Source organism: Eublepharis macularius, chromosome 8, assembly GCF_028583425.1.
Source record: "Eublepharis macularius isolate TG4126 chromosome 8, MPM_Emac_v1.0, whole genome shotgun sequence".
NCBI lineage: Eukaryota > Metazoa > Chordata > Lepidosauria > Squamata > Eublepharidae > Eublepharis > Eublepharis macularius.
This window is the reverse complement of record NC_072797.1, coordinates 36,669,497-36,685,671: the sequence shown is the minus strand read 5'-3', so window position 1 is coordinate 36,685,671 and position 16,175 is coordinate 36,669,497. Positions and strand designations below refer to the sequence as shown.

General features: G+C 42.3%; 1 protein-coding gene across 2 annotated transcripts in view; it reads right to left on the bottom strand.

Annotated features, from left to right (window-relative positions):
• Window positions 1–16,175, bottom strand: part of ERBIN (erbb2 interacting protein) — a 121,147-nt gene that overhangs the window by 75,980 nt on the left and 28,992 nt on the right. For both annotated transcript variants that reach the window (XM_054986107.1, XM_054986108.1), the window contains exons 3-6: window positions 14,179–14,376; window positions 10,191–10,308; window positions 5,646–5,724; window positions 5,447–5,536 (exon numbers count right to left, since the gene is read on the bottom strand). In XM_054986107.1, coding sequence (XP_054842082.1) covers window positions 5,447–5,536; window positions 5,646–5,724; window positions 10,191–10,308; window positions 14,179–14,367 — 476 coding nt within the window. In that variant the 5' untranslated portion in view covers window positions 14,368–14,376. The remainder of the gene's footprint in view (window positions 1–5,446; window positions 5,537–5,645; window positions 5,725–10,190; window positions 10,309–14,178; window positions 14,377–16,175) is intronic.

Here is a 16,175-nt window from a genome sequence, read left to right as displayed (position 1 = left end):
AGCAGGCACATCACGCACCGTATTGTCAAGTTGATTGCCCATGATGGCCAGCCATTCTCCCTAGTAGATCAACTTGGCTTCCAGGAGCTGCTCCAGGATCTCGCTCCCTGGTACATGATCTCTGCTTGCACAATGTTGAGCAGGACCATGGTGCCCATGTTTTACAGGGCTGCCAGGGACCACGTGAAGGCACAGTTGTTCCATACTGCCGGGAGAACTATGCACTTCACATCTGACATCTGGTCCTGCTCTAGTGTGCAGCATGCATACCTGTCGCTTACTGCTCACTGGTAGCAATCCGAGGACCTTCAGGATGCGGGTGGGGTGCCCAGTGTTAGGCAGGGACGGATGGGAGACCGCTGGGCTGGCTACTGCAAGGCTTTGCTCCATGCCAGAGTTCTTGATGAGGCACACACGGTGGAGAACATCGCAGCCACCTTGAGAAGGGAGTTGGATGACTGGATAGGCCAGAAAGGCATGACCATGGGATGCATGGTGACGGATGGTAGCCACAACATGAGGGCAGTGGCGGCGCTGGTGGGCCGGGAGCGCATTTACTGTGCGGCCCACAAACTTTACCTCGTGTTGAAATCTGCGCTTGGTTTGGGCTCCCCCAGGGAACCCCAGGACCCCAAAACTCATGAGCTCCAGTGTCTCCTGCAGAAATGTTGGAGACTCATGAGTCACTTCTCACGCAGCATGAAGTCCGCCAGAAGCAGGTCAGGGTAGGAGTGCCATAGCATCGCCTGAACACTGACGTTGTCACTCACTGGAACTCCACCTGTGCCATGCTGGGCCACTTGGTGGAACAGCAGCCTGCTCTCAAGGCGTGGCTCTGAGAGAGCGACATTTGGAGGCAGGAGGGTGACTTCAGCCAAGGGGATTGGCTCACCATCTCCCAGACAGTGGAAGTCCTGAAGCCCTTCAAGGACTTCACAGTGGAGGTCTCGTCTGACATGGTGACCCTGGGTCTGGTCATTCCTCTGGTGCACACGCTCCAGAGTTCAATGGCCTCCTTTGTGGACCCAGACGCACCACGTGCAGACTTGGTTCCAGGAGAGCACAGGCTCATGAAAAGGTTGCAGCAGGGCATAGCGGCCAAGCTAAAGCCTCTCATGGTGAAGGAGTCGTACATGTTGGCGACCATATGCGACCCACGCATTAAGGGCAATTTCTTCGAGCGAGACGGGAACCTCACAAGCACCAGAGATGCCCTCTGTCTGCGGGTGAGGTGTAGACAGGTCAAGAGGGGCCTCCTGTCATCAGAGGGGGTGGGGCCCAGCCCTGCGGGTCCCTCTAGCACCCCTTCTAAGCAGGCTTCCCCCGCAGCCACCATGGAGATGGAATTGATCCAGTGGGCCCTCGGCCCCTCTGGGATCATGATTCGTGTGAGACAGGATTCGGCGGAGGCAATCGTCAGGGACTACCTTGCGGAGCTCTGCGAGTTGCTGTACACCCATCCGCTAAGCTACTGGGCCAAGAAGGAAGCAGTCTGGCTGGACCTCTCCCTCGAGGCACAGCAGCTCCTCTCATGGCCTCTGATGAGCGTGGAGAGCGAGCATGTCTTTTCTTATGCAGGCGACACTGTCAGCTCACATCACACTCGCCTTCTCCCATGGAGAGTTGAGCAGTTGGTCTTCCTGAAGGCTCTTCAATTTCTCAGGAGTGGACTTCCAGAGCAAATGAAGTGAGCCCTCGTTGTGGCCTGCATCCTCTGCGAGTCTAGGACCTGGGGAATAGCACTCTTCCCATAATTAAAATTAGTTAGAGCACCAGTAGGAGGAGAGTGGAACTCAGTGGCAGAAGGGATGCACCCTGCAATTTGGCCAGCCCCCCCCCCAACCACACACACATACACAGAATGCATCAGCACTGGCCCAGTGGGTACAAATTTGTTCTGATAAATGTGAATAGAGGCCCCAGAAATGTTGACTGCCACTGGAATGGGAAGATAGGGAGAGTCAAGTTAGGTAAACTCAACTGTAAACTGTAGAGGGACATGGAAACCCAGAGAAGAAGCCCCAAACTAAGCTATTTACTGTTGTTAAATGTTTTATTCTCTTAAATGTTGTTAAATTCTGTTGTTGATGTTTTATTATTATTTATTTATTTTATTCGATTTATACCCTGCCCTCCCCACAAATAGGCTCAGGATGGCTAACAACATTAAAAAATACATCAAAATGACAAAAACATAAAATCAACAATGATTTTTAAAAAATCATTAAAATAGTCCAGGAGCAGGCTATTTAGACAAATATTGGGAGTCCGTATACAGGCATAGCAGATGGCCGAGGGCAGCCCCAGAAGTAGTGGTGGTCTTAGATGGAAGAAGGAGGACACGCACTGGCACTCAGCCAAAGGCCCAGTGGAACAGCTCTGTTTTACAGGCCCTGCAAAACTGTAACAGGTCCCACAGGGCCCGAATCTCCAGCGGGAGAGCGTTCCACCAGGCTGGGGCCAGGGCAGAAAAAGCCCTGGCCCTAGTTGAGGCCAGATGGATGTCCTTCGGGCCAGGGACCACCAGGAGTTGCTTGTCTGCGGAGCACAACACCCTGCAGGGGATGTAATGGAAGAGGCGGTCCTGCAGTATGCAGGTCCCAGTCCGTGAAGGGCTTTAAACACCAAGGTTAAGTGTTGATATTGAAAACTGCTGTTAAATGTTGTTGTTGAAGGAGTGGCGGAAGCAGAGAGGAATGGTGTGGGTGGGCACCAGCTCATGATGAAGGCTAGATCCCAACATTGCCTCATAGGCAGTATTCAGCCTGAAGCTAGCGGGGGGGGGGATCCTTTGCTACTGTGGTCACTGTGTTGTGCTTGTGGCTTGGTACTGTCTAGTTCTGCTCTGTGGTGTTTCCCCACTGGCTGAAATCAGAGCCGGGCTGCAGGAAATGACAATGGTTCTGCTGGACTAAGTTGCAAGAATTTCCCCCAGTTGAATTTGGTTTGGGTGGAATGGATGATGTGATGAAAATCCAAGACATTCAAGAAATAAATCCAAGAAATACATTTTTTAATGTAAATCCAAGAAATACATTTTTTAAGAAATTTTTTTTTGGTATGATTCTCTGGGGTGATGTTATTTCTTTGATTCAAACTGGACTGCATGTTGTGATTTGAATATGCAATGTAATGTTATGTACTGCTGTAATGTAATGTTAATAATGCTGTTATGTGGGGAGGGCGGGCAGGAAGTTCAAGAAATAAAATTTTAAAGAAATTGTTTTTGTTGTGTGTGAGATTCTCTGGTGCGAAGATAGGGAAAACTGGAGAGTGGCTGGCCAGCCAGCTCCAGGGGTGATGGAGGATTTTGGGGTGCGTGTCTTTGCTTCTGCTTTGCTTTCCCAGGGATGAGCTTGGATCAGGGGTGCATGCCTGTGCTGTGTGGCACCCATCCTGTGCATGAGTGCTCCTGGGAACAAAGTTTAAAAAGTTCTCGTCATAGGGAAGAACGGAGAGTGGCTCGCCAGCCAGCTCTGGGGGTGATGGAGGATTTGGGGGGGTGTCTTTGCTTCTCTTGGGTTGTTGGAGGGTGGATTGTGAGTGGGACTGTGGCTGCGGCCATTGGCAGCCCACAATCCATGTGTTTCTGCTGTGTGAGAGTCTTCCCCACAGCAGAAATATAGTGTGGGAGGGAAACCACATTTGGGGGGGCATAAAATGGCCCCCCAAAGAGCAATCTCGCTGAAACTTGGGGGTGGGTGGAAGGCGAGGTAGGAGCAGGTCTCCTGAAAATTGGGTGCATTTTACGGGCAAAATACCACCCCAAGCCACCTAGAAGCCCCCTTGTTTTTCCCCACAGGGAATAAAGGAGACTGGAGGAAGATAGGGGCACCTTCTTTGGGAGGCCATAAAATGGCCCCCTGAAGTCCAATCATTCTGAAACTTTGGAGGTCATTAGAGGAGAGTTAGAAGAAAGTCCCCACCAAGGTTGGTATGATTACAAAAGAAAATGCCTCCCCTCCAGGCTCCCGGAATACCAGAAGCATGTTCCCCACTGAAAATAACAGCTGAATCTTTCCTAATCACACCCGAAGTGACCCAAATCGCAATTTCCAAAGTCGCTTGCCACTTCAGGAATCACTTGATCCTGAATCTTTTTCCTGATTCGTTTTAACCGAATCAGAAAAATCGACTCACCCTGGCACTGCACACCGTCAGTTCTCTAAAATTTATTTTTTCTCCTCTGTAAGTGTGATGACCTATAATCAACCCCATACCACATCTGAGACATAACCAGTGCCAAATAGGGCTTGGTCCTGGAAGTGTTGCATGAAAAACAACCCAAATGCAAGAAATACTCAAATTATAACATATCGTAGTGTACATTTTAATCAATCTGATGTTTCTTCATTTTTATTTTGCAAGAGGCAACATGGGTCTGATGGGTTTTATTCTATTTATCTCATTTCTCTCTCTCCCTTCCTCCAAAGGTGGCAAATATGATTTTATTTTCTCTCACTCTCTCAACAGTTCTACAGGTTAAGCAGACAGAAAGTATTAGTACAAGGTCACCCTTACTGCATTTATAGCCCATCTTCCACTGCAATGGGACCAAAAGCAGCTTACATCATTCTCCTTTCCTTCATTTTATCCTCACAATAATTCTGTGAGATAGGGTAGACTGGGAGCATATGTCTGATTCAAAGTCAGAGTAGGGATTCAAACCTGTGTCTCCCAGATCCTAGCCCAACACTCTAACCACTATACAACACTGAGTTTTAAGGCTGAATAAGGATTTGAATCCAGGTCTCCTAGACCCTAACTCAATTGTTTAGCCCCTACACTGCACAGGCTCTATAGTATTAGGAAAACTGGACAGATATTTCTCCTGATCCAATCATCTACAGAGGCTATTGTGAAACAGGCAATATAAGACTGGTCAGTATGGAATGAGGTATTGCAACAGGACCAGGAAGGAGATCTGGAGACTGCAAGATACCCAGATCATGTGGTCAAGATGGAAAGAAAAGCAAATGCTAAACAAGAGGCACTTCTCAGGTGCTTGATGCATGTCAGTGGGATGGGACAGGGGGAAACTGTATAGATGGCAACGGTAAGGTTTTTCTAAGCCTCGTGATTTAAATTAACCATCCTCCCACCTTGTTCAAAACATACATACTAGTCGGCCATGTAATGGATGACAATAGTCACAAAACAAAATCCTATCTCAGGCATCTACCTGTAAATATATTCTTTACAGGACAGGGGGATATTGCACACTAAATTTTGTTCCTCACAAACATTAATTCTATTATCCATTGAGAATTAAAATTATTTTCCTAATTCATTGCGCCCATTCTGAAAGGTAATGTAGTAGAACTTCGTTTGTAATTTAGGTATTATGCAAAGAATACTCCTGTTTTCCTTCCTTTCTCATGATGCATGACATTGCTTGATGCACAATGCTACATCCTGCACAATACAAATGAATGTATAAACTTACCTGCCAAAATTAGCTGGTAAGAATTCAAGAAAAGCATCATTCAGGTAAAGCTGCGTTAGGTTTAACAACTGTGAAAATCCATCTGGAAGCCTAGAAGAATTTAACACATGGAGTGTTAATCATGATTCATCTGAACATAGCCCTGATATTCACCAAGCACACTGCCCAATGCATGCTACATGACAACAAAAGAACTTACTTTGAAATAGGGTTTACACTGGCTTCAACAATTGCCAAAACTTTACAGTTTTTGATGTTTTCTGGAAACTCCTGTATGCCTGTAACAGCCAAAAGTATATCTATTATAAAAAGTAACCTGTGCAAGCAATTATAAAGCACTGTAACATTATACTCTAGAGCTCATATAATACATGCATTTTATTTCGTACACTCAGTTGTTTTTGAGGGCTTCTGCTAGAGGGAGAACATTCAAAATACTATTGTTAACGCTACATCAAGAGTGTGCCCATGAATATTGTATGTCTTGGGTCTTCAGCCGCTGTAGACAAGATGGGGTACGCTATTTACCCAGGACTGCAGAACAGCTACAGACTGTGATACTAGTTACAGAATTCAGCTAAGAATTCAATTTATGAAAAATAAAGATCAATTTTCTCACCATTTTGGTTGCAAATTATGCCTAAAAGTATGTGCCAATGCCTGATGAAATCTCAGAAGACAGAGGAGTTGGTTGATATAGTTTCCAGTGGTGTGAAGCTGGAATTTTAATATACCCCTTGCTCTATGCCATGACTAGCATAAATGCTCAAAATAACAAGAGCTGCACAATGACTAACCTAAAAAATATAAAATTATCTTGATTTGTATAATTTAAAACACATTGCAGAATTTATCCTTTCTGGTCATAAAACTGGGATTTCCTTGGCACAGAATTCTGATTTTTTTTAAACAACCATGCAAATTACCCAATTCTGGCAGTAAAATATCAAGTATGATGAGTTCAGAGACTTTGCCTTCAATGAGATATGGCTTATGCTTCAGGAGGACAGTAGTTGCGTTTATATAACTGTCTTGAAAGATGGCATGCAACGGAGTCTAAGGAGTGTGGGAAAACTGGATCAAGCATCAACTCTGATATTCCATTAGTCTATGTACTGTTGGAAGTAATGATAACTAATGTTTTGCATATAAATAATTTTTTGTGTTTTGTTTATGGTAGTTAATATGGTAGTTTTTATATTTGTTGCTATGGGTTTAAATGCAGCCCTCTGAGGAAAGAAGGGGGGATGAGTGAATGATGTGTGCTAGGGTTGCCAGCCCCCTACTGGGGGTGGGGAATACTCCACCCCCACCCCCGCTCACCTGGCTGGTGGGGGGGGGTAATGTGCTCCCCAGCCACACTCCCAGGTGGCATAGCACGCTCCCACGCTGTTCAGCATCCCAATTCAGGCCTATTTCCGCCCAAATCAGGCCTGTTTCGGCCCAAATTGGGCTGTTGTGGAGCACGAGAGCACTCCTCCACTTCCCAGTGACCCAATTTGGGCCAAATTTGGCCCGAATTGGGCCACTGCAGAGTGCGAAAGCACTCCCAGGCAGCACGGAGCCCGCGCGATAATGTCACTTTCCACTTTTCCTGAAGTCTCCCTACTAGCAACTTTCTGCCTAGATAGTCTCTTCCATTTCTAGACATGCTCTCTCATTCATCTGCTTAAACAGAAACTGTCCATACATTTTCAATGTTTTAAGTTTAATTTAAAGAGTAAATATGTGGTCTTTAAACAAAATTCTAAATTACAAGCCTTATTCAATTTTGTTCTGTTGAATTTTTCCGGGATGAGCTCAGCTTCCATTTCAAACTGTGCCGTGGCAATGGCAGCCTTGCCCCAGCTTCGACTCTTTTTCCCCATAGGAAACAATGGAGTGGCTGGGCCACTTTGTTCAGGGGTTCAAAGAATTGCCCCATAGGGAGTTTGCTTTAAAATGCTATTCTTAGCCCCTCGGACAGCCCCCAGATATTTTTATTCATAGGGAATAATGGAGTGTGGGTGGGGATATCTTCTTTGGGGACCCATAAAATTGTCCCCGGAGGTCCAATCTTCATGAAACTTGGGAGATATTTATAGGACAGTCAGGAGTAGGTTCTCTCCAAATTTGGCAAAGTACGGTTGAAATGACACAAACACCCCAGCCCATCGGATAGCACCTAGAGTGATTTTCCCATAGAAAACAATGGTCAAATTTTTCTGAAATAGCTGAACCAAATTAGAGAATCAATTTGGAATTCTCAAATTCTGTAAAAAAAAAAATCGGATTTACTGAAATTTTTTGTGTACACATCTCTAATTTCCATTGGCGAAGAGAAGGGCAACTTCAGTTGAAAAGCAGGGAATCTGTTTCTCTCTAGTGTGATTCCACTCACAGATTTTAAAGTAAAGGGCTATCCTTTGCGTTTCTTGGTTATAGAGAAGGAAAACAATGAAGAATAATCTTCCATTATTTTCAATATCTGGGAATTCTGCAATATATTAATATTGCATGAAAACTCAGATAAGTTAGCCGTGTTAACCTGTAGTTGCAAAACAGTAAAGAGGCCTGTAGTACCTTTAAGACTAACCAACTTTATTGCAGCATAAACTTTCAAAAACCACAGATCTCTCTGTCAGATGCATGAAAACTGAATAGGTCTTTAAGTTTTAGGAAACAGATAGGCAATATTTTACAAGTTGCCCTGACCTGGATAGCCCAGGTGAGCCTGATCTCATCCAATCTCAGAAGCTAAGCAGGGTTGGCCTTGGTTAGTAATTGGATGGGAGACCTTCGACGAAGACCAGGGCTGCAGAGGCAGGCAATGGCAAACCACCCCGTTAGTCTCTTGCCATGAAAACCCCACCAAGGGTTGCCATAAGTCAACTTTGACTTGAGGGCTCTCTTCACTTTCTCCATTTTACAAGTCATGATGACATTTGAAGTTCAAATAAAAAGTTATAAGTAACCAAAGGGAAACTGGAAAAGAGGTTACAAGGAATTTATGCAATTAACTGAACAGCCAGTTAAGTGGGAGCATGTTTCCTTCTAACTTCTAGCGCAAAGTGACGCAGTATAGCAATATTCTATGTTAAAGCTGTGTCTCTGAAGAACACAAGAAAACAATAAATAAAAATTTATGGTACCCAAGATTGTATGTTCATTATAGGTAACTAAATTATAATATATGCTTTATTACTACATATGAAAAATATGACTTAAAATAATGACTTGCTGACACTTTTTCCACCACAGTGTAGTAAATGCATCCAATGTGGCACAATTTTTCAAAGCATACTTGAAACACAAATATGCCCATGCACACTTTTTAGGAATCACAGATTATCCTATTTGTACCACAAGCTATAGGAACTAACAACTCCATTTAAACAAGTGGCTCTTATTACTGGAGAAAAGCCTATTATACTATAAAGCCTATTATGCATGGTACTCTTTTCCAATTATTTCATTGGAAATGTCTCACAGTACACAATATAAACCAGGTAATTTCAAGTACTATTTAAAACTATTTCTATAGGCAAAATGATGCTGGGTTCCAAAGAGCCATTTTAGCATCAATTAATCTTGGGCTGTTTTTTCTTTTTGAACAGCAGTCTTCCTCACCATCCCCACTGCTTTTAATGCTTCTCAAATTGAATTGTGCTTTAACTACACAGACAGGAGAGGTGCTTTTTCAAGAAATACAAATTCAAAACTCTCGAGTCTGCAGGACTAGTTGCAGAGTGCCTTGGATCCTGAAATAAGCATACAGGGATATGCATGTTGAAGCTACATTTTCAAAGGTATCTGTGCCAATTAAACAATGGGTTTCTCATCCTACTAGAACAATTATTTGGCTGTTAAAATGGAGCATTGGGAAACTCTTGTACAGTGAGCCAACAAACCAAATACATTATTTTCCCTTGTGTCCCACCTCATTTTCCACTTAATTATTCCATAAGCCAAGCTATCTTATCTTAGCCAATATACATCCACCACTAATGCTGAATATTAAAAGAGTAGTATTACTATGAACACTGACAGCAGCACCACCACCACCGCTTCTTTGTGTCCACATTATTCATTGCTAAAATTGACCAACAAATATACTGCCAACGAGAAATACATAAACTGTTTAACTCTAAAGTAAAAAACAGTTTTTAAGATTTGGGCTGTGAGCCATATAAATAAACCAAGACAGACTAGAAGAGTCATGACCAGTGTAATATGATACACAGTTAATCCAGTAACTGTAATAAGTCTGCAAAGGCTTGCACCAGACACACAAACATCCATGGAGCCCCTGCCCCCTGCCTTTCATTAGAACAACACTCATTACAAATTGCCCTGACCTGGATAGCCCAGGTGAGCTCAATCTTGTCAGATCTCAAAAGCTAAGCAGGGTCAGCCTTGGTTAGTAACTGAATGGGAGCCCTCCAACGAAGACCAAGTTTGCAGAGGCAAGCAATAGCAAACCATTGCTATTAGTCTTTTACCAGGAAAACCCCACCAGCGGTCACCATAATTTAACTATGACTTGAGCACACTCTCCACACTATTTCAAATCACATGGCTTTTTAAAACAGTTGTTCAGTAAGGTGAGTCAATAACAAAAAGCCTATCACATATATACACACAAACACACTTTTTAAGTTTGCGGTCCAATGAACTTTTAGAGGACAAAAAGAAACCTGCAGCTTTATACATCTATATAGCCTTGTTATTTGGTGCCTGTTACTGTTTTAAGCAAGTTACTTACCATTCTTGCTGACATCCAGTTCCCTGAGGTTGATGAGATTTGCTATGGATGCTGGCAATGTTGTTAGATCATTGTCTGGCAAGCTCAATTTGTGCAGAGACTGACAGTTAAAAAGTTGCTATTGAAACAAAGAAAAAAAAATTACTTATATGCCATGTTTGAATTCAACAGTCTCCTACTGGGACAGAATAATGATAATGTTCTTGTACATTATTTTAAATTCTGCTGCATTAAGCCTAGGGTGCTTAGAGTGTCTAGTAAGTGTACAGCCAGAGCCAAATCTTGCACAGAAAAAAAACCTTCTGCAAAACTTTATACTTTTGATTCAAAAGAGGATATCTTAAACATCACTAGATTTGCAGGGGGGGGGGGAGTCAGATATAAAAGCTTCAGAACAGCCTAAAAATCCAAAGTAAGAAACATATGGTTTCACCTATAATTACGTAAGATAATGTACAGCATAGCTATTACAAGAAAAACACAGCTCAGTCGCTTTTTTTATTTTGAACTAAAGCAAAGAATATTCTATAGCAAGAAAAACAAAATTATAAAGAAATTTCATAAGAAAAATGCTAGGCTCGGAGTACAAAAGAAATATTTTTAAATGCTGTTTTTGCATAAATATTCACAGTCTTTAACTTTATATCTGAATTTTTTTATTTTTATTTTTTTGCTTTTCCCACAAGAAGTGATGCAGTGGTATGATGAGATACACAGGTAAAAAGATATTGAGGGTGTTTGGTGAAGTGAACATGACTGGAAGCCATAAGGAAAAAATGTGATAATACAGGTCATAAGAACTCTGCCCACTGAACAATGGAGTCATCAATATGGCCTGTGTTAGATAATAAAATCAGTACAAAATTACATGCATATAAAATCTTATCAGCATGTTAGGTGTAGACCATAAGCTTGTTATGAACCATATTACCAAAGACACTGAATTTTTAACAGAGGGAGAATAATCGTTTAACAGCTGAAAGGGAAGCTGCAACCCAAACTCCAAATGTATTTAAGTATCAGATCAAATATTTTTATTACTATTTGCATATATCCAGAGGAGTTAGCCGTGTTAGTCTAGTAGCAAAATCAAAAAGAGTCCAGTAGCACCTTTAAGACTAACCAATTTTATTTTATTGTAGCATAAGCTTTCGAGAATCAAGTTCTCTTCATCAGATGCCTGATCCGAACTGGTCAAATACAGAAGAGGAGGGGAGGGGAAAGAACAGGACATATATCACAAGAAGACAGAATGCAATTAGTGTGAAGGCAATCGAAACATTCCTTTGCTTGTAAATGTAAACATCTCCTTTTGGTGTGGAGTCAGTTTGCCGCAGTGAAGGTATACAATTCCTATGTAGTATAAGCCCTCGATAACCACAGCTCTCCCTGCCAGCTGCATCTGACAAAGAGAACTGTGGTCCCCGAAAGCCCACAGGCACTCAGGCTGAGATAATTGACAAACAAAGCCCACACCAGGCGTCTCTGGGCTCCCCCAGACCACGCCTCTGTAAAGGAAATCTGTTACCTGTGATAATGTGATAACCATTCATAGTCTCTATTCAGTCCCAGCTTGACAGAGTCAAATTTGCATATGAATTCCAATTCAGCAGCCTCCCGTTGGATTTTGTTTTTGAAGGGTTTCTGTTGAACCACAGCGACTTTTAAGTCTTTGGTGGAATGTCCTGGTAGATTGAAGTGTTCTCCCACTGGTTTTTGGACGTTTCCATTTCTAATGTCAGATTTGTGTCCATTTATTCTTTTGCGTAGAGGTTGGCTGGTTTGTCCAATGTACAGAGCAGAAGGACATTGTTGGCACATGAGGGCATATATCAGATTGGAGGATGAGCAGCTGTAAGAGCCAGAGACAGTGTAGTTGATGCCATTGGGTTCTGTAATTGTATTCCCTGGGTAGATATAGGGGCAGAGCTGGCATCTGGGTCTGTTGCAGGGCCTGGTACCTGTGCTGGTGGCCCTGCTGGCCGATTCATGATTGTAAGTGAGAAGTCGTTTAAGATTGGGGGGCTGTCTGTAGGCAAGGAAAGGTCTTCCACCCAGGACTTCTGAGAGAGAGGTATCATTTTCCAGGATGGGTTGTAGCTCCCTGATGATACGTTGGATGGGTTTGAGCTGGGAGCTATAGGTGACAACCAGTGGTGTTCTGTTGTTAGTTCCTTTAGGTATGTCCTGGAGCAGACTGTTTCTGGGTACTAGTCTGGCCGTTGATTTGTTTCTTCACTTCATTTGGTGGGTACTGTAGTCTCAAAAATGCTTGTTGTAAATCTCTTAAGTGTGAGTCTCGGTCGAGAGCATCGGAGCAGATACGGTTGTAACGTAAGGCTTGGCTGTAGACAATACATTGGACAAACCAGCCAACCTCTACGCAAAAGAATAAATGGACACAAATCTGACATTAGAAATGGAAACGTCCAAAAACCAGTGGGAGAACACTTCAATCTACCAGGACATTCCACCAAAGACTTAAAAGTCGCTGTGGTTCAACAGAAACCCTTCAAAAACAAAATCCAACGGGAGGCTGCTGAATTGGAATTCATATGCAAATTTGACTCTGTCAAGCTGGGACTGAATAGAGACTATGAATGGTTATCACATTATCACAGGTAACAGATTTCCTTTACAGAGGCGTGGTCTGGGGGAGCCCAGAGACGCCTGGTGTGGGCTTTGTTTGTCAATTATCTCAGCCTGAGTGCCTGTGGGCTTTCGGGGACCACAGTTCTCTTTGTCAGATGCAGCTGGCAGGGAGAGCTGTGGTTATCGAGGGCTTATACTACATAGGAATTGTATACCTTCACTGCGGCAAACTGACTCCACACCAAAAGGAGATGTTTACATTTACAAGCAAAGGAATGTTTTGATTGCCTTCACACTAATTGCATTCTGTCTTCTTGTGATATATGTCCTGTTCTTTCCCCTCCCCTCCTCTTCTGTATTTGACCAGTTCGGATCAGGCATCTGATGAAGAGAACTTGATTCTCGAAAGCTTATGCTACAATAAAATAAAATTGGTTAGTCTTAAAGGTGCTACTGGACTCTTTTTGTATTTGCATATAAACTCGCGTGTGTAATTTCTAGTTTGCCTTTTTGAACAAGATTACGATAGGATTTTAAAAATACAGTTTTAATTATGCAAACATTCTGACAATTAAAGGGCAGTTGCAGCTGCTACTAGGCAAGTGAAAGAAACCTGCATAAAGCATCTAGAGGCAGGAAAAGGCTAGGTTCTACTTGGGACTGGGATGGGTGGGCAGGGCAGTGGAGGGACAACCAACAAAAGAAAGAGGAAGAGGACTACACCAACACAGGGCCTAGTAGCAAGAATAACTGAGATAAGGTGAGATAGTAAGCCTAAGAACAAGAATTACCAAATGCTGACTGTGGAATGGGCAACATATACATTTCATATACTGACTGAAAGAAAACATTTAGTCTCCGGCTGATGGTACGCCATGAGGTACCTTGCCCTAAGCATTTGTATGGTAGCAGGATAGTATTGGGCCAATAATTAAGAGACTGGGAGCAGCTACTGGCTAAAGAGGTTCCTCTTCTTCCCTTGAAATTAAACATTTTCCTACTATAGTTTGTTATTCCTAATTGCTTTCAACCATTGTATCTGCACCATCACTAACAGTGGTTGATTCTTATCTGGTTACTATTTACAACCCCTGTCTACAAACTGCAGTTTGTAGGAAACCTAGCTAGCATTAACAATAGTTTAACTCAATGATGATGTAATGCTTAGCTAATAGTTGAAGTAGACAAGGAAAAGAGAAGCAGCATGCAATTTTGCAGCCCATTTCTTTAACCGTGGTTTGACAGCCATGCATCTACAATGTACACTGAGATACAATATTAGACATGTGAAAGCAACTAGAAACCCTTTGTGTCAATCAACCTGCTCATTTGCACGTACATTTTACCTGTTCATTCTCCTTCACAAGCTCAAATTAAGTATTAGAACACAACATACCTTTGGAAGCTCTTCAATTTGATTTGCATCTAAATAGAGTTCTTCCAACGTCTTTTCGAAAGTAAAAATCTCCTTAGGCACCTGCTCCAGGCTGCAGTGAGAATAATCAAGTGCAGTGACAGTTTCTTCTTCTCCACGCAAACAGCGGCAGGGTACCAACCGCACAAAGAAGTTCCGCTTTGTTGTCATTTTCAGGCACTATATGGAACAAAAAAACCACAACCATGCATAGGATGCTGTTTTAATATATGGTTGTATTTTATGCAAATACAAAAGGCTTACTAAAAGTTTATTTATTTACATTATTTATTGTCCGCCTTTCTCACTGAGACTCAAGATGGATTACACAGTGTGAGTCAGTACAGTCAATTTCAAAGACATTTCTATAAACAATGTAATCAGCTATATAAATGCAAATTTGCAAAGCTTTAAAACTAGCAGGAATCTAATACAGAGTTGAAGAAATGCTAAACAGTGCAAGCAATTCTAAGACTAACATATTAAACATATAAACTATCGAGTAGGATCATACTTACAGCAACAGCCAGTACATTGAAGTAAAGTATATGGTCCCTCCTATCCCTTATTCATCTCTTTGAGCCCAATTCCTTACAGTACAGCCCTCCCATCTGAGCAAAAAGCTGTCTTGAATAATTCAGTTTTGCATCATTTGCAGAAAGCCAGGGGAGTGGGAGCTTTCCTGACCTCTTCAGGTAGGCCATTCCATGGGAGCCACCACAGAGAATGGACATGTATGGGCAGCTGTTGATTTTGCCCCTGTGCAAGGTGGCACCTGCAGAAGGCCCTGTTCAGATGAGTGAAGCTGCTGAGGCAGAACACAGGGACAGAGATGGTCCCATAAATATGCTGGACCAAGGCCATGAAGAGCTTCGTATATGATAGCCTATACCTTGAACTGAGCTCCGTAACAGTAAATGTGAGTTTTCACAACACTTATCAGATCTTTTTATTTTCCTAGATTCATTTTCCTAGATTCAACATCTCTGAGTAGAAACAGTAGCCACTTAAAGCTGTTCTACCACTTTTAACGGAGTCAGATAATTTGCTCAATTTTCAAACTATCAAGGAGTTGAAAATTGCTACATCTAATAGTAAACTGACTGGCCTTGAGAGGGTAACAGAATAAGGGGCTTTAGCTACTCGAGGATCTTCACAGATATGCATAAAAATATGATTGTATAAGTTAACTGAAAGGGGAAATCCATAAAAATGATCTGATTAGGGCTAAAATGCTTCAGAAGAAGTGGAAAATTGAAAGCAGTTCAGTCAGAAAAAGGAAAATGAAGGGTGAAGGAACCAGTCTGCTCAAGCCCTGAGAGAATCCTGGAGGAGTTTTTGCATGGGAGATTTCCAAATTATTTCATCTCCTATAGTTCCTTGCATGGTCCACACTTATAAATAGTTAGCAAGCATCATGATTATTTGATAAACAGGCAAATATGGATAAGAGACACTAAACAAAGGAGGGAATTCCTAAGAGACCGCTAATACAATAATGAAAATTGTCTCAGTATAAATAAGTACAATTTATAGGTCAAACCAAGTGTAGCAATATTTTGGAGTAAGTAAAGGAAACCTTGCATTTTGAATTATATATTTACTGTAACTTTATTATGATTTATTGTAATTTTGTATAGCACATCTGTTGTAAATAGATTATTTATCATAATGTAGGCAGTAGAATTCTTGGCTTGAAAAAGCAACTGTGAAACGGGCTGTCTAAAGAGCTGGTGCACCCATTGCCAACTGCCCAGGAGATTTGGGAATTTTATTCCTGGAGCATACTCACTCATCGTCAGATATCAGCAGAAATCCTGCCTAAAAACAGAAAAATACATCAAAGAGACAATTATTGAAATCAACAGATGATTGACACTTACCTGAAAGGGACATTGTGATAATTGATTATAATGTGATTTCTCCACAGGCTCTGGTTGTGATATGAACAAACCATTGCTCAATTGTAGTAGAAGGAT